This window comes from Hyla sarda, chromosome 2 (genome assembly GCF_029499605.1).
Source record: "Hyla sarda isolate aHylSar1 chromosome 2, aHylSar1.hap1, whole genome shotgun sequence".
In the NCBI taxonomy this organism is placed as follows: Eukaryota; Metazoa; Chordata; class Amphibia; order Anura; family Hylidae; genus Hyla; species Hyla sarda.
The window spans coordinates 82,314,282-82,335,449 of NC_079190.1; the positions used below are offsets into that span (position 1 = coordinate 82,314,282).

Sequence of the window (21,168 nt, forward strand, 5' to 3'; positions counted from 1 at the left end):
GTTACTGTCAAGGTCGACCCCTTAGGTCGTTTTATATTGGTTCACGCCTATGTGAATAATGACCCCTTAATCCTGATTGGTATTTATAATCCCCCGCCAGCTACGTTAGAGGTGTTCCACATAGCAATATCCTTTGCAGCAGCGTACCCGGGTGTTAGATGTCTGTGTTTGGGGGACTTCAATCTGATTCCAAATATGTCTATAGACCGCCATGTGGGGGGTCTGGGTAACCCTTCCGGGGGCCCCAGTCCCTTCGCGGCTCTCATGCTCGAAGTGGGTTGGATTGATTTATTTAGGGTTAGGCACCCAAGTGCAAGAATATATTCCTGTTATAACTTAGGGCATAACTCTCTATCCCGTATAGATCACGCTTTTGGATCCTCCGCTTTGGCGGGGGTGGTGTCCGAGATTTATTACCATACCAGAGCTATTTCTGACCATTCACCCGTTACTTTCAATTAATGTCCCTTCTGTTTCTGTTCATAGAAGATGGAAGGTGCATCCTTTTTGGCTGCAGCTTTTAGATCCGGTGGACAGGATCCCTGACCAACTGCAGGTATTTCTGGGGACACAGGACTGTGAGACGGACCCTGGTATACTGTGGGAAACTCTGAAAGCATACTTGAGAGGTTGTCTTAGATCATCCATCTCTTATCTGAAGAGGGAAACCTCAGTCAGAGAGGAGGAACTGGCGGAGCGGTGTGCTGGATTGGAGGCCAGGTACACGGAGGATCCTACAGACGCTCATAGGGAAGCTTGGCTTGCCATGGGTAGGACATATTTACTAAATGAGAAAATGAACCGTAAGTTGTTTTTCTCTAAACAATTCTTCTTCGAGCATGGCAACCAGTCCAGCAAGCTTTTAGCTCAACTGGTGAGACAGGATAAGGCCGCACCCCCTATTCTCCGCATTTTATCCTCTGCTGGGACGGTTCTACTGGACTCTACCAGTATTGCTGATAGGTTTGCTGACTTTTACATTGACCTATATAGATCTAGAGTGACGTACTCGACTTCAGACCTGTTGGACTACCTGGCGAGGATTACATTTCCCAGACTTTCGGACGTGGATAGGGAGGACTTGGACAGGGACATCACGACTGACGACATCGAGGAGGCTGTGACTGGGATGACTGGGGGCAAGGCCGCGGGTCCTGATGGGCTTCCTTTGGAGGTCTATATTAAGTATCTTCCTCAGGTGGCCAGCAGTTTGCAGTCTATGTATAGCAACGCATTTGTGTCTGGGTCCTTACCGGCTTCTCTATGTGAGGCTACCATAGTGGTTCTCCTTAAGCCCGATAAGGACCCCTTGGATTGTGGGTCGTACAGACCAATATCGTTGCTGAATATTGACTACAAAATACTCACAAAGATATTAGCATTGTGCCTGAATAAATGTATACGGACCATTATTCATGAAGATCAGTCCGGCTTTATGCCGGGCAGATCCACTACTGACAATATAAGGAGGGTCCAGACGGCGGTGCAATTGGGGTCCGCATTGGAACAGGACTGGGCTTTGGCCTCGCTTGACGCGGCCAAGGCCTTTGATTCAGTTGAATGGCCTTATCTCCTGGCAGTACTACAGAAGTTTGGCTTTGGAGCTAAGTTCATTCGCTGGATACGTATTCTTTACACGAATCCCAGGGTGCAAGTATGTGTTAATGGGATTTGCTCTACCCTTTTTTAGTCTTGGGAGGGGTACCAGACAAGGGTGCCCGCTCTCGCCCCTGTTGTATGCTATTGCGGCGGAGCCCTTGGCTATCCAAATTAGACAGGACCGGGATGTTTCCGGTATAGTGTATGGTGGTAGGGAGGACCGAATCGGTTTATATGCTGATGACATGGTCTTGTTCTTGAGTAACCTGCGGTCCTCACTCCCTCTAGTTATATCTACGATAGATAGATTTGGTGTATACTCTGGTCTTGTTATTAACTGGTCCAAGTCCTTTTTGCTTCCTCTTCGGCCTTCTGGGTGGCCCGCTGTTTTTGCGGGCCTCCAGGTGGTCGAACAGTTTAAGTATCTGGGTATCCTGGTCCATAGAGATATGTCTAATGACTTTGCATTAAACGCCCTCCCACTCCTCTCCTTGATTAAAGACAAATTTAAGATCTGGGGTACTTTGCCTCTGTCTGTCCCGGGCCGGATAAACTTGATCAAAATGATCATTTTGCCTAAATGTCTCTACATTCTGGAGCATGCTGCTACTCCCGTGCCCATGTCCTTCTTTAAGTCCCTCCATTCGCTTTTACCTTCTTTTATCTGGGGCAATTCCCGGTCTAAATTGAAGTTGGTAACTTTGCAGCGCATGAAGGCCCGGGCGGGTTACGCCCTCCCGGACTTCCAGGCGTACTACTTGGCTGGACAATTGAGGCTACTTCGCTCATGGGTCAGGGCGAAGCCACTACCCAACTCGGAACACCACCTTGCCCATTATGCTCATCAGACCCATTTAAGGGCCTGGTTGGACAGGCCTTCCTCTGGGAGCGGTAGACTCTTACCTTTACACCGCCTGGCCTCGCAGGTGTGGACAACAGTCAAGAAGCTTCATGACTTTACGGACGTAGCCACTGACCTTCCGCTTTGGGATGCCCCATATCTGACGCACTTGACAGCTGACTTAGACCCGACCTTTTGGAAATCCCATGGCATTAGAGAATTGTCTCACCTGTACTCGGATAATATTCTTTCTTCCTTTAACCAGCTACAAGGAAAATTTGACCTACCTAGAACGGCTTTTTATAAATACCTGCAGTTGCGCCATGCCTTATTGACTCAATTCCCCCCGTCTACAACTAAAATCTCTGATTACCCACTGATAGGAGTAATCAGGTCTCAAGGTCCTGGGGGGTTAGTTTCTGTTCTTTACTCTCATATTATTGAAATTAAGCAAGCTCGGACGCCTCTCCCTGCTGAAGCATACTGGAGATCCCATATCCCTGGTTTGACTGAGGAACAGTGGAGGGAGGCTCAATCGTCTCACACACTGGTGTCCCCCGCTGCGAATAATAAGATTACCCAACTCTATATTATTCATAGTTGCTATCTCACACCGATTAGACTACATCGAATGGGTAGGACTCAGAGTGACCAGTGCCACAGGTGTAGCTCTCCCAGGGCAGATTTTTGGCACCTTATTTGGTCTTGCCCATGTGTGCTATTTTTGGAAGGAGGTCACATCCTTTCTCTCCTCATTATTAGGTAGAACTGTCCCTCGTATACCCCTGTTTTGTCTGTTTGGTATTATTGATGAAGACAGTTGGCCTTATTTCACTAGAGTTTTGCTAAGAGAATCACTGTTCATGGCCCGTAAGGCCATAGCTTTAAGGTAGATGGATCCTAGACCTCCTAATGTGTCTATGTGGAAGAGATTGATAAACAATGTATTACCATTTGAACGCTTGGTATAGAAACATAGGAAATGCGAAGCAAAGTTTGATAAGGTGTGGGGTGTGTGGTGCGCTTCTACTGATACTCTGTTTACAGCCCACGACTACTATACATCTAGGGACGCATTGCTGCCTCGCACTCCACCCTGAGACGATTGTTAATTGTTGTCTACCTGGGGACCCTCCCTTTGATCCCCCCCTCTCTTCCTTCCCCTCTTCGTTCTATTCTTCCTTTTTAGTGCTTTCCCCTTCCTCCCTTTGGCCCTCCCTGTTTCCCCCTTCTTTTTTGTTTAGTTCTGCGTTAACTGATTCTTTCGTTTTCCTTACTCTTCCCATCCACCCCCCCCCCCCCATTTCTCTTTGTTTTGACAGTGGCAGTGGCTTGCGGATAGTGCCCATAGTTATTTCCATCTGATATATACGATACATTGGTTTTCTTATGTCACGGAGCACTCCTACGTATTATTTACACTGCACCTGACCGCTGTACTATGCTTTTATCTCTGTACATCAATGTCTCCCCTGCGTGGGAATTTTGTCGTGTGTAAGCATGGCTTGTGCGGAGCCATATGTTTTGGTTTTACTGTTTTGTTATCTTTATTTCCTGTTCAATAAAACAAATTTTAAAAAAAATTATCGGCTATCGGCCTGAAAGGTCACAGATTCTCGGTATTGGCCCTAAAAAATCGATATCGGTCGATCCCTAATGGCAATAGACAAATGTAGTCACAAATGGGCTACTTTTGTCCTATGGCCATGTTGTTGGCATGTCACAGTATACCTTTCTCATAGTATTCCAATGTATATTTGCAACGAGAATACTGTGTTACACCAGTATACTTTTTTTTTTATTTTTTTGTGGGACATGCTAGTAAAGCATGTACGCCATAAAATACGCAGTCATTTGGTCTAAGAGATCCTTTGGCCATCCTGCTTATGCTTTAAAATATCTTTCTGATGTATACAGTACCTGCAACATAATTATGGACAAAGCAGAATGTGAATGTCCCTTTCCCACTAAGTGTATACCTTAGGCTATATGCATGTCAGCAAGAAATTTCCTAGCTTAAAGAGTACCTGTCATGATCTTGATAAACTTTATTTTTACTATTTGTTAGTTTTCTACCTTGATATTGCTCTGCATTTTCTGCTCAGTCAGATACTCCCAGTCACAGACTGGGAAGGGGCGTTCCCCAGCAGGCGTGACACATCTGAAGCCATACAGGGGAGAACTTCCTCCCTCACTCTGCTACACACAGCCCAGAGCAGTTCAATGGGATAAGGCTTCACACACCCCCTCAGCATTTCCTGATTTTGGACTTCTGCTAGGCTAGCAGGAGTCCAAAGTCTGTGCAAAAGATGGGGGAAAATGTGCTATGGAGACAGTAGGGAGACACCTACCAAATAAAAACATAGAACACTTCTTTTTTTCTTTTTTAAACAAAAGTACATTAGAAAGATTTTTTATTTACCATAAGGAGTGCAATAGAAGAAAATAGTTTTAATGAGAGTGCCCATTTAATTGTCAATTGAATGAGCAAATGTAGTCCTTTTTCTATGTCTATGAGAACCTACGCTAGGTTATTAGAAAACTGTATACCAATTTAAGAAGTACTCCGATGCAGGAACACTTTATCCCCTATCCAGTCCTGGGGACTGCCGGGGTGCCATGAAGGAGATCGGACACTTATCCCCTATCCTTTGTTTTTGCAGCAGATTACTACTTCCTAATATTTATGGAGCAGCCCCAGTGTAACGTCCGCGTCATGATTTTGACAATAGACGTAAATTTGGGAATTGCAGTTTATACCAATCTCTAATGCCCCAAATCTGATATTCCACTACATTGGTGGAATATAACGCCGCTTCGGCCACTTATGTGTGCGTTGCCTATGCACATAGAGAGCTCAATTTCTGTTTTCCACTGCATTTGTCATGTAGCTTTCAGGGCTCTCACGCTGTGCATAGCGCTTATGTCAAAGAAACCTACAATCTGCATGAATTATCATACGCTGCCAAATGTGAGATTAAGTGCTGTACTGTGTTACTATTAAAACAAGCATTTGCCTGAAATCCGTCTGATCCACAATGCCTGCTCCAGTAATCCCTTGGACTATTCAACTGAAAATCCCTTAAGGTGTTGTAAAATGATATAGATATTTTGGGGGGCAAATGTGCAGTGAATATTTTGCTTTGACAGAACGTCTGGCTATAATATACAGAATTGTTCTCACTGAGCGCCAATTAATAATTAATACCATTTGGTAATAGAATGAGGCAGTGTTTTCCAAGCAGTGTGCCTCCAGCTGTTGCACAATGACAAATCCCAGCATGCCCGGACAGCCGAAGGAGGCACACTGTTCGGAATGAGGAAATAAGTGGTTGGGGGTAATATATAAAACTATTAGTGATGTATACAGCTGAATAATCTAGAGCTGCCAATCAGATTCCAATGGACTTTCAGCAAATGAAGGTTACCAGAAATCTGACAAGGAAAATCTCAGTCAGCGGCCGCCTGGGTAGAAAGCTATGCGTGTCACCAAGAACCGTGGGCTTATTTTACTGACGGGGGAAAGAAGATGGAAGCCACAGGTGGATAATGGAAGCCATCAGGAGACGGACAAGGGATGTGATGTCTCCCTGACCAAGTATTTCCTTACTTGACCCTTTGCCAATCTGCTTGCTATGCATCAGAAATTCTTAGGTTGTGCCTTTGTGATTACCGGAATTATTACTCAGAATAACACCTATAGGCAAAGTAAGACGCTACACATTGATCCCCTGGTGACCAAACGGCTCAGATCTGAGAGGGGGCTGTCTAGGTGGGATGATCCTTTAAAGAGTACCTGTCAAACTAAACTTTTAATATATTGTTCATTATGTAATTATAAGACACTTTGCTATTTACTTGCTGTTAAAATTTTTTAACCTTTATGTTTTTAATATGATTGAAAAAACGGCCACTAGGTGGCTCTGTTCTGTTCCCTGCACAAGTCAAACAGTTAGTTTGGTCTCCTCCTGGCCTGGCAGAAGACCAAACCCAGGAAGTGCATGGCGAGGCACAGCTCTTGCAGGCTTAAGTGACTTCATGTCTGCTGGGGAAGGCCCACTTTCTCCTGCCAGGAGCTCACACAATGTGAGCAAGGGGAAAGGTATGATACATAGCTTTTTAAAGCTCTGAATATTTTTTTAAGGGCAGGAGGGGTGTAAGGAGTAGTTAGAGAATATAATCTGAGTTAGTTTAGAAAATATGGTTTGATGACAGGTTCTCTTTAAATACCTCTGCAAAATGAAATAAGCGATCTGATTGGTTGCTATGGACAACTGGGCAACTTTTTCTCTGGACAGGTTTTGATAAATCTCCCCCATAGCTTCTAAATCCAGTGGACTAAAAACGGACGGATCCTAATTTATGTGAGGCACATGAAAACGCAGGAGATCATGTCCCCATTAAGCCTAGAGAATGTGCAAACACTTTCTGATCCTACTTAATCCTCAGAATGCAGTAAAAGTAGCGCTAGTTAGGGCTAAGTTCACACAGCTGTTGTGCTCCGACCCGGTCTTTTTTTTTTTCCCACCGAACGGACCATAAACTGGACAGAGGACAAGTGTCGGTTCCCTACAGAATCTTGAATGGTGTCTTTTAGGTGTCTTTTTTTCCCAAAAAAATAAATAAATAAATAAAAAAGGGATGCAGTGGGGATGGGAAAAAATTTATTTAACAAAATGTTTATTTTTTATAACAAAATTTTAATACATTTTTAATAAAAAGTGTGTGTGTGTATGTTTCACTTTATTTTTTAGGTAGTACTACTACTCCCAGCATGGAACATACTGTTCCATGATGGGAGTAGTAGTACCTGTACTAATAGACATATCGCCCCGGGTGTCAGTCCTGACACCTGATGCGATCGTCCATAATATCACAGCTCTCTACGGTAAATATGAATAGATGTGTATATATATGGCAGTGCAGGGACCATAGAAGAGCGGCCGGCCGCATCTTTAGATTATACAGAATGATCGCAACAGACCCAGGGCAATCTGTCATTGAGTACAGGTACTACTACTCCCATCATGGAACAGTGTGTTCCATGCTGGTAGTAGTACTTTCTAAAAAATGTAAAAAATAAAGAATAAAAAGTGTAAAACACACACACTACATTTTTATTATTGTCGGCTACATTTTTAGTGCCCTGCGCGCACACATAAATTGATCACTGTTTAAAAATGAATATAAATTTAGTTATAAAAAAGATACATTTCGTTAAATACAATTTTTTCCATCCCTACTGGATCTTTTTTTTAATTATTTTTTTAAATAGTACCCTACAAAATTTTATTAAAAAAAAGGTATCTCCCTCACTTTTTTGGATCGCTATAGTCCAAAAAGAATAAAAACCGTCTGAAAAAATGCCAAAGTTAAAACCCACATGCTGTTTTTCTTGGGAGTTTTTTTTACTCCCATAGACTTCAATGGGAGAAAAACGCCACAACCTCAGGGGGGAAAAAAAACATCGGCTCAACATGCTGCGATTTTGCAAAACCACCAAGGAGCTGAAAAAGAGTGAAAAAACTCCAAAAGGATTTAAAAAAAAAAAAAAAAAACGCCAAACTGAAAAATGCCGAAAAAAGTAGAAAAATAATTTTGTGTTTTATCATTGATTTACAGCTAACATCTGACCACAGCATTTTTTTGGGCCGAAAAAAACGCCATACGGCAGTATTGGTGTTTTTCTTCAACCCCTGGGATCCCCGCTGCAGCGCCCCGCTATCATTACTGCACAGAGTAAACTCGCTCTATGCGTAATGACCAGCGATACAGGGGCCAGAGCATCGTGACGCCACGGCTCCGCCCCCTTGTGACGTCACGGCCCGCCCCCGCAATACAAGTCTATGGGAGGGAGCATGGCGCCCATCACGCCCCCTCCCATAGACTTGTATTGAGGGGGCGGTCCGTGACATCACTAGGGGCGGAGCTGTGACGTCACTATGCTCCGGCCCCTGTATCGCCGGTCATTACGCACAGAGCGAGTTTGCTCTGTGCAGGAATGATAGCGGGGTGCTGCAGCGGAGATCCCGGGGGTCCCCAGCGGCGGGACCCTGCGATCTGACATCTTATCCCCTATCCTTTGGATAAGGGATAAGATGCTAGGGGCAGAGTACCCCTTTAAGTGAACATCACCAATGTACAATCCCACTGGATAAATCAAGAGAAGCCCGCCTCTTGATAAATCCAGGTGCATCTGAGGCTGCCAGTACAGCAGGAGTAGAATTGAATGCCAGCTCAAGGCTGGCATACATTTCATCTACAATTTACGCCTACTTTGTGCAAAATTACGCCTCTATGTGTAACTTCCCACCCACTTTGTAGCAAATGTCACCAGGTATTTGTGCAAACCTTGGGATTCCTTTGTCACTCTGCAACCAAACAGTGCAGCTGAATGAGTTAACTATATGTGTAATATGTGAATATATATATATATATATATATATATATATATATATATATATATACTGCTGCACATTCTGTCCGACATTTATTATGCAGTTCACACCATGCTTCGATGTAAACTCCGCTTCACAAGTAGAAATGAGTGAATGGAATACAGTAAGATGTGCTGAACCCAAACATAGTATGAGACTGCATTGTCTCATTCCAGATTTCTCCAGGGAATCCAAACACTTAGAAGGTGGAACTATGTTTACAAGATTGAATGAATCCATGACCGATGCCTTAGATTTGGATTCAACAAGCTTTAAGGCAGGGTCACACTTTACGCATCTGCAGCGTGTTTTACGCTGCGGATCCGCCAATGACCCGACCCTACAGTGTGCCTCTAAGCAGTCTTCCCCCTGTGTCCTGCTTGCAGCAGCAATCCGCCACTACAAGCCGCCACACAGGGACCTGCAAGTCGCCACGCACATGCAGAGTGTACTCAGACATTGCGGAGCGGGCGCGATGTCTGAGTGTACGGCGCATGCGAGCGGGGACTCATGTGTTCCTGTGTGGCTGGGCTGATTGTGTGTGTGTGTATATATATATATATATATATATATATATATATATATTTATAATCTCTACACACACACAAATTCCAGTCCCTTAGTGCACAGGTAACTATGTCAACCAATCATGTGCCAGCTTTCACCTTCTCACTCAGTGTTCCCCAACCCACGGCTCTCCAGCTGTTGCAAAACTACATACAATTCCCATCATGCTTAGACAGCACTTGATGGGAGTTGTAGTTCTGCCACAGCTTAGGGAATATGTACTCTTGAAGTTTCTGCTGTGATTGGTTGCTGTGGCAACAAAGACAGTTTCTCTTCTAAACAGCTGTCATGTATCCCCCCGTCTTCCATTGTTCTAAGTCAGTAGTAGAGATGAGCGAACTTACAGTAAATTTGATTCGTCACACACTTCTCGGCTCGGCAGTTGATGACTTTTCCTGCATAAATTAGTTCAGCTTTCAGGTGCTCCAGTGGGCTGGAGACTCTTTCCTAGGAATGTATCCACCTTTTCCAGTCCACCGGAGCACCGGAAAGCTGAACTAATTTACGCAGGATAAGTCATCAACTGCCGAGCCGAGAAGTTCGTGACGAATCGAATTTACTGTAAGTTCGCTCATCTCTAGTCAGTAGTCTTCAAACCGTGGACTTCCAGCTGTTGCAAAACTACAATTCCCAGCATGCCCGGACAGCCAACGGCTGTCCGGGCATGCTGGGAGTTGTAGTTTTGCCACAGCTGGAGGTCTGCAGTTTGGAGACCACTATTCTAAGGCGAATAAACGAAAGCCGTCATCTGATTGGTCCTCCTGTCCTTTAATCCAAGCTATAAGTATGACAGCCAATCAGATCTCTGCTTTCACTTCCTAAGTAACAGTTAGCAGAGGAAATCTGCTCTCTGATTGGTTGTCTCTATGCACTTCAAGTCACCATGTATTTGTACCAGCCAATCAGATCACTCTAAGTGAATCTTAGGAAAAGGCAGCTGTCATCTGATTGGTCGTCACGCAGCGCGTTTTCCGTTAGTGATGAAGTATAAGAGCGATGACAACACGTAGTATTTTTTTTTTTGTCCCCCCCCCCCCCCCCCCCCCCTGTATAACGTAACGTGGTCTCCTCCCCCCGGGGTGTAGCGCAGGCCGGAGTGCTGACGTGTGATTGTTGTTACAGATGTTCGCGCTCAGGCCCCAGATGTGGCCTCGCCGTGTACTCACCGTATAGTGGAGCTGAATGGTGTCTCCCCAATCCACCGTGTCCTCACACGACTCCGGCTTCACCTGTAGGAGAGGAGAAGGGGGTGACACCGAGAGCAACAGGAGAGAGGGGACACATAGGGGGCAGGCAGGATCACATGCACAGAGGCATAGAAGTGAGTGCTGGTATATAGGACACCGTGCACACAGGTATATAGGGATGGGGACATCACACGTGCACCGGGGTCCCGTACTCACCAGAGTCTCAATGACCAGGTCGGTGGTATTGTCACCATCGTCCTCCTCGGCGTCCGCCCGGATCAGTGCAGATGAGGAGAAGAGGAGCAGCAGCAGCAGCGGCGCCCGGAACATGGTGCACACGGGATGGAGAGAAGGTGACAGCTGCCGGGGACACAGAGAAAGAGAGAGGACCGGGGAGCGCTCGGAGCGTGGCAGAGAAAGAGGGAGTGGCCACCGGCAGGTACCGCCCCTATCTGCCTCCATGGCCCCGCCCACTACACCTTCACTCGCCTCCGTGCTGTGAGCTGTGCCACCTGTGCACTAGCAGCGACCTGCTGCCATACTGTGGACCCAGCCAGGGTGCCGCCAGCTGATGCAGAACTACAACTCCCAGCATGCCCGGAAAGCCGTTGGCTTTCCGGGCATGCTGGGAGTTGTAGTTTAACAACGCGCTGGTTGGGAAACACTACCCTATTGAGATGGGTGACACGTCTGGGTGTACAGCTAGGTCTAAATAATGGAAGAAGAGGGTGATACAGGTCAGTTATTTGGTCAGGATTATTTTCTGCTTTAAGACCTGACACGTCAATTCATGTAGCAGAAAATAATCGTCATCAGGACCTTCCGTTGGCATCAATGGGGTTTTAATTCCTCGAGGATTCCAAGCAGAAACTGGGGCAGAATCCACATGGAAATTCTGCAGGAATCTGCCTCAGGTTACCTAGTGGGCACTGCTTTCCTCGTCAGGGCTGGTGCAAGGATTTTTGCCACCCTAGGAAAAAAGCTTATATTGCTTCCCTCTTGACTTTGCCCATTGGCCTCCCTTACTACTGGGGTGACACACTGTAACAAACCTCTTCCCCATGTAATCACCTTACTACTGGGGTGACACACTGTAACAAACCTCTTCCCCATGTAATCACCTTACTACTGGGGTGACACACTGTAACAATCCTCCACCTCATGTAATCACCTTACTACTGGGGTGACACACTGTAACAATCCTCCTCCTCATGTAATCACCTTACTTATGGGGTGACACACTGTAACAAACCTCTTCCCCATGTTATCAACTTACTACTGGGGTTACACACTGTAACAATCCTCCTCATGTAATCACCTTACTACTGGGGTGACACACTGTAACAAATCCTCCTCCTCATGTAATCACCTTACTACTGGGGTGACACACTGTAACAATCCTCCTCCTCATGTAATCACATTACTACTGGGGTGACACACTGTAACAAACCTCTTCCCCATATAATCACCTTACTACTGGGGTTACACACTGTAATAAACCTCCTCCTCATGTAATCACCTTACTACTGGGTAGACACACTGTAACAAACCTCTTCCCCATGTAATCAACTTACTACTGGGGTTACACACTGTAACAAACCTCCTCCCCATGTAATCACTTTACTACTTTGGTTACACACTGTAACAAACCTCTTCTCCATGTAATCACCTTACTACTGGGGTTACACACTGTAACAAACCTCTTCCCCATGTAATCACCTTAATACTTGGGTGACACACTGCAACAAACCTCCTCCCCATGTAATTACCTTACTACTGGGGTTACACACTGTAACAAACCTCCTCCCCATGTAATTACCTTACTACTGGTGTGACACACTGTAACAAACCTCCTCCCCATATAATTACCTTACTACTTGGTTGACACACTAACAAACCCTTCTCCTCATGTAATTACCTTACTACTGGGTTGACACACTGTAACAATCCTCCTCCTCATGTAATAACCTTATTACTGGGGTGATACACTGTAACAAACATCCTGCTCATGTAATTACCTTACTACTGGGTTGACACACTGTAACAATCCTCCTCCTCATGTAATAACCTTATTACTGGGGTGATACACTGTAACAAACCTCCTGCTCATGTAATTACCTTACTACTGGAGTGATACCCTGTAACAAACCTCCTCCTCATGTAATCTCCTTAAAGGGGTACTCCGGTGCTTACACATCTTATCCCCTATCCAAAGGATAGGGGATAAGATGCCTGATCGCGGGAGTCCTGACGCTGGGGATGCCCGTGATCTTGCACGCGGCACCCCGTTTGTAATCAGTCCCCGGAGCGTGTTTGCTCCAGGTCTGATTACGGGCGACCGCAGGGCCGGTGGCGTGTGACTTCACGCCTCTGCCCCCGTGTGACGTCACGCTCCGCCCCTCAATTCAAGCCTACGGGAGGGGGCGTGATAGTTATCCCTTATCCACAAGAGAGGGGATGACAAGCTGATCGGTTGGGGTCAGATTAAAAAAACAGAGAAAAACTGTCAGCTAGCTTTTCATCTGTTCTCTACGGGGGTTCCAAAAATTGCTGAGCTCTAACCCCCTTTGAGAAAATAGGTATGATCTTTTTCACACCACAATTTGTGCCTTCGGGAAAAGGTAAAAATCACATTCCATGAGGGGGCACAGTCCTTGTGTGGGCTCAGTCCATGTGTGGGCACCGGTGACCCTTGCCTAGTCTGTAGTATACACACTGCCAGGGCCGGCGTTAGGGGGTGGCAAACCGGGAAACTGCCAAAGGCCCCCATACACCAGAGGTCCCCCTGGGAGGGCCCCCAGTGTTTGTAGCTGTGGGAAGCAGTGTAGTACTGCAGCCAGCAGCATCCAGGATTGAGCCTCGCTTCAGAGTTCATTAACATAGTGCTGGCAGTGAGAGGCTCCTTTAACACCCCCCTCCTGCCCCCCCCCCCCCCCCTCCTGTTGTTAGATGTCGCACAATTTAGCTGCCTGTTGGACGACGATGAGGAAGTTAGTCTGCAAGCACCAGGAGGCATGAATATCTAGCAGCTCCTGAAGTATTTACTGCACCCATATTCTCCGCCTCCCTGCTCATTCAGTGAGCGTTGGCTAGACGAAGTGCGCTTGGCGCACCCGCGTATGAGTCTCTTGTACCTTCCGCACATGTCACAATAAAGAATTCCGAGCTGATGTGGTGAGTGCGGTCTTCTATATTCAATCCTCCTTTGACCATTGTTATGTACACATTTATGATACACAGCTCAAAAAACTAAAGGGAACACTTAAACAACACAATTAGAGTAGAGATGACCGAACTTACAGTAAATTCGATTTGTCACAAACTTCTCGGCTCAGCGGTTGCTGACTTTTCCTGCATAAATTAGTTCAGATTTCAGGTTCTCCTGTGGGCTGGAAAAGGTGGATACAGTCCTAGGAGACTCTTTCCTAGGACTGTATCCACCTTTTCCAGCCCACCGGAGCACCGGAAAGCTGAACGAATTTATGCAGGATAAGTCATCAACTGCCGAGCCGAGAAGTTCGTGACGAATCAAATTTACTGTAAGTTCGCTCATCTGTAAACACAATATAACTCCAAGTCAACATCTTTGAAACCACACTGTCCATTTAGGAAGCAACACTGAATGACTATCAATTTCACATGCTGTTTTGCAAATGGAACAGACAACAGGTGGAAATTATAGGCAATTAGCATGTCACCCCAATAAAGGAGTGGTTCTGCAGTTAGTGACCACAGACCACTTCCTATGCTTCCTGGCAGATGTTTTGGTCACTTTGGAATGCTGGCAGTGCTTTCACTCTAGTGGTAGCATGAGACGGAGTCTACAACCCACACAAGTGGCTCAGGTAGTGCAGCTCATCCAGGATGGCACATCAATGCGGGCTATGGCAAGAAGGTTTGCTGTGTCTGTCAGCGTAGTGTCCAGAGCATGGAGGCGCTACCAGGAGACAGGCCAGTACGTGGAGGAGGCAGTAGGAGGGCAACAACCCAGCAGCAGGACCGTTACCTCCGCCTTTGTGCAAGGAGGACAAGGAGGAGCACTGCCAGAGCCCTACAAAATGACCTCCAGCAGGCCACAAATGTGCATGTGTCCACTCAAATGGTTATAAACAGACTCCATGAAGGTGGTATGAAGGCCCGACATCCACAGGTTGGGGTTGTGCTTACAGCTCAACACCGTGCAGGACATTTGGCATTTGCCAGAGAACATCAAGATTGGAAAATTCACCACTGGCGCCCTGTGCTCTTCACAGATTAAAGCAGTTTCACACTGAGCACATGTGACAGACGTGACAGAGTCTGGAGACGCCATGGAGAACGTTCTGCTGCCTGCAACATCCTCCAGCATGACCGGTTTGGGGGTGGGTCAGTAATGGTGTGGGGTGGCATTTCTTTGGGGGGCTGCACAGCCCTCCATGTGCTTCCCAGAGGTAGCCTGACTGCCAAACTCTCTCCTAGGACTGTATCCACCTTTTCCAGCCCACCGGAGCACCTGAAAGCTGAACTAATTTATGCAGGCTAAAGTCATCAACTGCCGAGCCAAGAAGTTCGTGACGAATTGAATCACTGTAACTTCGCTTATCTCTAGTCAGCACATTCAACTATGTAAAGACGCAAGTATTTCATACGATTAGTTAATTCGTGTGTTATCACAGTGTTCCCTTTTTTATTTATTTTTTGAGCATTGTATATTGTAATTATTGTTTCCCAACAAGGGTGCCTCCAGCTGTATAGGCTGCACGGGCATGCTGAGAGTTGTAGTTTTGCAACAGCTGGATACACGCTGGTTGGAAAAAATATATATATTTTTTTCTTTCTTATGATATATACACACACGCACAGTAGTGTATTTTGGGGGGGGGCAATCCAAACTTCTGTGTGTGTGTGAATATACATATATTGTATGGCATCCGGCATCCATTGTTTCTGCGCGGCGGATAAGGGAACGCAAGCTGTATTCCTCTGTCCGGCGTGTCCAACCATCCCATGTCAAAATTGAGATGCTGAATGATTGTGAACTGTCCCATTAAAAGGAGGGAAATTGTGCCAGAAGCCTGATATATGTGAGTATAGCCTTATTCGGTCTGCAGGGTGCCAGCGTATAGCTGGTATCTACCACTATGGCCCTCATTTACTTAGAAAAACGGGTTGTAAGTCTATGTTGCTTTCTTACCCGACTGCTTTTTTCCCCTGGTATTTATTATTATGTCGCATCCTGTTTGTCGCACGTGGGTTTTGTTGGTTTTGGTTTCCAACTCCTCTGAGTTGTCGGGAAAAAATCCACAACAATTCAACAAATTGGGGTTGGAAAGCTTTATAAATACAGTGATCCCTCAACTTACAATGGCCTCAACATACAATAGTTTAAACATACAATTGTTTTTCCTGGACCATTGTAACTTGAAACCAGACTCAACATACAATGCTATGGACAGTCCAGAACTGCGAAAGGTGTCAATGGCTGGAAGAAATTACCAATTTGAATGGACATTCACTGGTAAAACACCTGTATTACTGAAGTGCATGCACTGTCTGGCTGTATTACATGTTTTGTACTACTCTACCTGTGCCACAGTTTGCTGCTCCTATGGACACCAGATAAGGGTGGCTCCATTTTACGTTTTTTAGGACACTTCGTGTACTGTACAGGATCCTGAAGAAGCTCCTGTCCTCTACATAGACAGTGATTACAGCTCCCAGAAGATCTTTCTTACTTTTATATGTAAGGATTTGCTTTATCTGTATTAGTTATCTACTTATTTTTCTTTAATCCTCACCGTTTCCTATTTTTGGATGACATTTTGGGGCTTCAGAACCAATTACGAGGTTTCCATAGAGTTATGGTCTCAACATACAATGGTTTCAACATACAATGGTCGTCCTGGAACCAATTAATATTGTAACTTGAGGGACCACTGTACGTGGGAAAGCTCAGAAATGTCGGGTTAAGTCCCCTTTTTCGGGTTTGGGAGAATTCAAATCGGGTCTGTGGGGAAAAAATGTTGCATTGTGTTGCAGACTGGCGCACGATGTCTGCGACATGTTGCAGACAAAGATGCGACAAAAAAAAAACAAAACAAGTCGGGTTTAGAATAGTAAATGAGGGCCTATATGTTACTGTATGTGAGAGTATTGCTCTGTGTATAGGGTTTTTATTTAGGAACAATATAGCGGTATTGTGTGTGTGTGTGTCTAGCAAATCAAATATTGTGTGTCTACAGTGACATAAGCTTTGTGGCTTGTCCTCCTGATCTTTTAACCCTTTCAGGACACAGCATTTTTACGCTTTTGGACTTTCGTTTTTTCCTCCTCACCTTCTAGGAATCATAACGCTGTCAGTTTTCAACCAACAGACCTATATGAGCCCTTGTTTTATGCGCTACCAATTTTACTTTGTAATGACATCAGTCATTTCACCACAAAATCTATGGTGAAACTAAAAAAAATTATTATTTGTGGGACAAAATTGAAATAAAAGGGCTTCCGTTTCTACGCAGTGCACTTTTCGGTAAAAATTACACATATTTATTCTGTAGGTCCATACGGTTACAAGGATAAGCAATTTATGTATATTTTATTTTATTTTCCTACGTAAAAAAAAATTATAACTACATGCACCAAAATTAGTATGTTTAAAATTGGCATCTTCTGAACCCTATAACTTTTTATTTTTCCACATATGGGGATGTATGAGAGCTTATTTTTTAGCGACGTGGTCTGTAGTTTTTATTGGCACCATTTTTGTCTTTATGGGACTTTTTGATCGCTTTTTATACAAAATCGCTTTTTATACAAAATCGCTTTTTATACAAAATCGCTTTTTATACAAAATGACCAAAAATATTCAATTTTGGACTTTGGAATTTTTTTTACGTATACACCATTGACCGTGCAGTTTGAGTAACATTATATTTTTATAGTTTGGACATTTATGCAAGTGGCGATACCGCATATGTTTATGTTTATTTTTCTTTACATTTTTTTTAATGGGAAAAGGGGGGTGATTAAAACTTTTGTTAGAGAAGGGCTTAAATGTTTTTTAACTTTTTTTTTTTTTATACACCATTTTTTAGTCCCCACAGGGGACTATTACATGCAATCTTCTGATTGCATACATTGTTCTGTGCCATAGCATAGCATTGATCAGTGTTATCGGCGCTCTGCTGCTCCAGCCTGCTGAGCAGGCATGGAGCAGCAGATCACCCATCGGACTGCGAGGAGGCAGGTAGGGACCCTCCCCTGGTCCTCCCGGCTGTTCGGGATGCCGGAGGTCCCGAACAGCCTAATTGAGCTGCCGGAAATGGTTTTACTTTCACTTCAGATGCGGCAATCAATTTTGATCGCCGCATCTAAGGGGTTAATGCCGGACATCACCATCATCGGTGATGTACGGCATTAGACACAGGTCCTGGCGGCTGATAGCCTCCGGGACCACCCGGCTATGATGCGGGGTCAGCCCATGAGCCAGCGTCATAGCAGGGGATTGGGCGCAGGACGTACAGGTACGCCCTGAGTCCTTAACCCCTTTAGGACAGACCCATTTTATCTTAACAACCAAGCTCTTTTTTCTTTTTATTTGACTGGGTCTCTTTAAATGGTAATAACTTTAGAACACTTTATGTGATCAGAATGATTCTGATATCCTTTTTTCGTGACATATTGTACTTTATATAAGTGGTGAATTTTTGTTGACACATGCAGCATTTTTTGTGAAAAGCTCCAAAATATTGTGAAAAACTAGAAAATTTGGGTCATTTTATTTTTTTATGGTGTACACTGTGCGGTAAAAGTGATGTTATATTTACTCTGTGGGTCAGTACGATTATGACGATACCCATTTTATATAGCTTTCTATGTTATTTTTCCTTTTTTTTTTTTCATCCAACGCCATTGAATGAGGGCTTTTTGTTTGCAAGATGAGCTTTTTCTTACTATTTATTGGTATAATTTTTGCTATACGTGCTACCTTTTGATCTTTTCTATTTTGCTATTTGTACCAAAATTTTGCACTTTGTTGGGATAATTTTCATTTAACCCCTTAAGGACTCAGGGTTTTTCCGTTTTTGCACTTTCGTTTTTTCCTCCTTACCTTTTAAAAATCATAACCCTTTCAATTTTCCACCTAAAAATGCATATTATGGCTTATTTTTTGCGTCGCCAATTCTACTTTGCAGTGAAATTAGTCATTTTACCCAAAAATGCACGGCAAAACGGAAAAAAAAATCATTGTGCGATAAAATCGAAAAAAAAACGCCATTTTGTAACTTTTGGGGGCTTCCGTTTCTACGCAGTGCATATTTCGGTAAAAATTACACCTTATCATTATTCTGTAGGTCCATACGGTTAAAATGATACCCTACTTATATAGGTTTGATTTTGTCGCACTTCTGGAAAAAATCATAACTACATGCAGGAAAATTTATACGTTTAAAAATGTCATCTTCTGACCCCTATAACTTTTTTATTTTTCCACGTACGGGGCGGTATGAGGACTAATTTTTTGCGCCGTGATCTGAAGTTTTTATCGGTATGATTTTTGTTTTGATCGGACTTTTTGATCACTTTTTATTCATTTTTTAATGTTATAAAAAGTGACCAAAATACGCTTTTTTGGACTTTGGAATTTTTTTGCGTGTACGCCATTGACCGTACGGCTAAATTAATGATATATTTTTATAGTTCGGACATTTATGCATGCGGCGATACCACATATGTTTATTTATTTTTTTTTTACACTTTTATTTTTTTTATGGGAAAAGGGGGGTGATTCAAACTTTTATTAGGGAAGGGGTTAAATGACCTTTATTAACACTTTTTTTTTACTTTTTTTTTGCAGTGTTATAGGTCCCATAGGGACCTATAACACTGCACACACTGATCTCTCATCCTGATCACAGGCGTGTATTAACACGCCTGTGATCAGCATTATCGGCGCTTGACTGCTCCTGCCTGGATCTCAGGCACGGAGCAGTCATTCGTCGATCGGACACCGAGGAGGCAGGTAAGAGCCCTCCCGGTGTCCGATCAGCTGTTCGGGATGCCGCGATTTCACCGCAGCGGTCCCGAACAGCCCGACTGAGCAGCCGGGGTACTTTCAGTTTCACTTTAGAAGCGGCGGTCAGCTTTGACCGCCGCTTCTAAAGGGTTAATACCGCACATCGCCGCGATCGGCGATGTGTGGTATTAGCCGCGGGTCCCGGCCGTTGATTAGCGCCGGGACCGACGCGATATGATGCGGGATCGCGGCGCGATCCCGCTTCATATCGCGGGAGCCGGCGCAGGACGTAAATATACGTCCTGCGTCGTTAAGGGGTTAAATTTTATAGTACAGGTCATGACGGATGTGTCAATACCTATTATGTATACGATTTGTGTTTTGGTTCTTTTTTGATGACAATAGAGGGTTTTACTGGGAAAGGGGCATTTTTATTTTTTTTTACACTTCATACATGTATTGAACAACCTTTTATTATTTTATTTTTCACTTTTTACAGGTTATACTATGCTGCAATACATTTGCACTGCAGCACAGTATAACCTGATCTGCTGCAGGCTGGATCTCACAGGTTTCCATAGCAGGCAGACAGGAGGTCATCATCGGACTTCCTGCTGCCATAGCAACCAACAGCGACCCACGATGGTGTTGCGGCACTGTCATTGGTGAGCGCACTTCCCATGTCAACACCATAGATGCTGTGATCAGGATTGATCACTGCATCTATAGGGTTAATGCTGCCGGGACCGGCGCAATCATGGACCTTGCAGCTGTGCCGGGTCCTCGGCTGTGATTGACAGCCGGGTCCTGCTGCCGATCTCCTGCGCTGTCCGCGGCAGTGCAGGAGATCGCTTGGACATATGCATACATCCCAGCGCGTAAACGTGTCGGGTGCTGGGACGTATGCATATGTCCTATAGTGGGAAGGGGTTAAGAGGTTAATAAACTTGCAACACTCTTGGCATGCTACATCCTCAATTAACTAAATGTGACTGACTTGTTAGTGCAATATTTTGACTTATGTGCAGAGCATTGCACCCTAGTGTCTGAAGTACGTGGGGGCATGGAGCAAATTTATGTGAATGAATCTGCAGTTCATATGTTCAGCTGCCTCTTTATTAAAGGGGTACTCCGCCCCTAGACATCTTATCCCCTATCCAAAGGGTAGGGGATAAGATGTCTGATCGCAGAGGTCCCGCCACGGGGTATCTCTCCTGTAGCACCCACTTGTCATTAGCTGCACAGATCGAAGATCGCTCTGCGTCTGATGACTCACAATACAGAGGCCGGAGTATCGTGATGTCACGGCTCCACCCCCGTGTGACATCACACCCCACCCCCTCAATTCAAGCCTATGGGAGGGGGTGGGGCGTGACGTCACAAGGGGGTGAAGCTGTGACGTGACGATAAGACATCTTCAATGTCTAGGGGGCGGAGTCCTCTTTACTACTATTGGCATCAACAAAGGAAGTTAAAGAACCTCTGGAATCCCTACTAATCAGATACTTATTACCTATCCTGTGGAAAGATCATGAGCTTAAA

At 44.8% G+C, this 21,168-nt stretch overlaps 2 protein-coding genes across 3 annotated transcripts in view; one reads left to right on the forward strand and one right to left on the reverse strand.

Moving 5' to 3' along the window:
* FKBP11 (FKBP prolyl isomerase 11) overlaps positions 1-11,193 on the reverse strand; it is a 47,773-nt gene extending 36,580 nt beyond the window's left edge. Inside the window, exons 1-2 of one of the 2 annotated variants that reach the window (XM_056562261.1) lie at positions 10,848-11,193; positions 10,611-10,673 (exon numbers count right to left, since the gene is read on the reverse strand). In XM_056562261.1, the coding sequence (XP_056418236.1) occupies positions 10,611-10,673; positions 10,848-11,093 (309 nt within the window). In that variant the 5' untranslated portion in view covers positions 11,094-11,193. The remainder of the gene's footprint in view (positions 1-10,610; positions 10,674-10,847) is intronic. The other variant, XM_056562262.1, reaches the window with a different exon arrangement.
* The window catches only part of ANKRD52 (ankyrin repeat domain 52), a 74,603-nt gene continuing 64,039 nt past the window's right edge, over positions 10,605-21,168 (forward strand). The window contains exon 1 of the mRNA XM_056562258.1: positions 10,605-10,737. Within this exon, the coding sequence (XP_056418233.1) occupies positions 10,627-10,737 (111 nt within the window). The 5' untranslated portion in view covers positions 10,605-10,626. The remainder of the gene's footprint in view (positions 10,738-21,168) is intronic.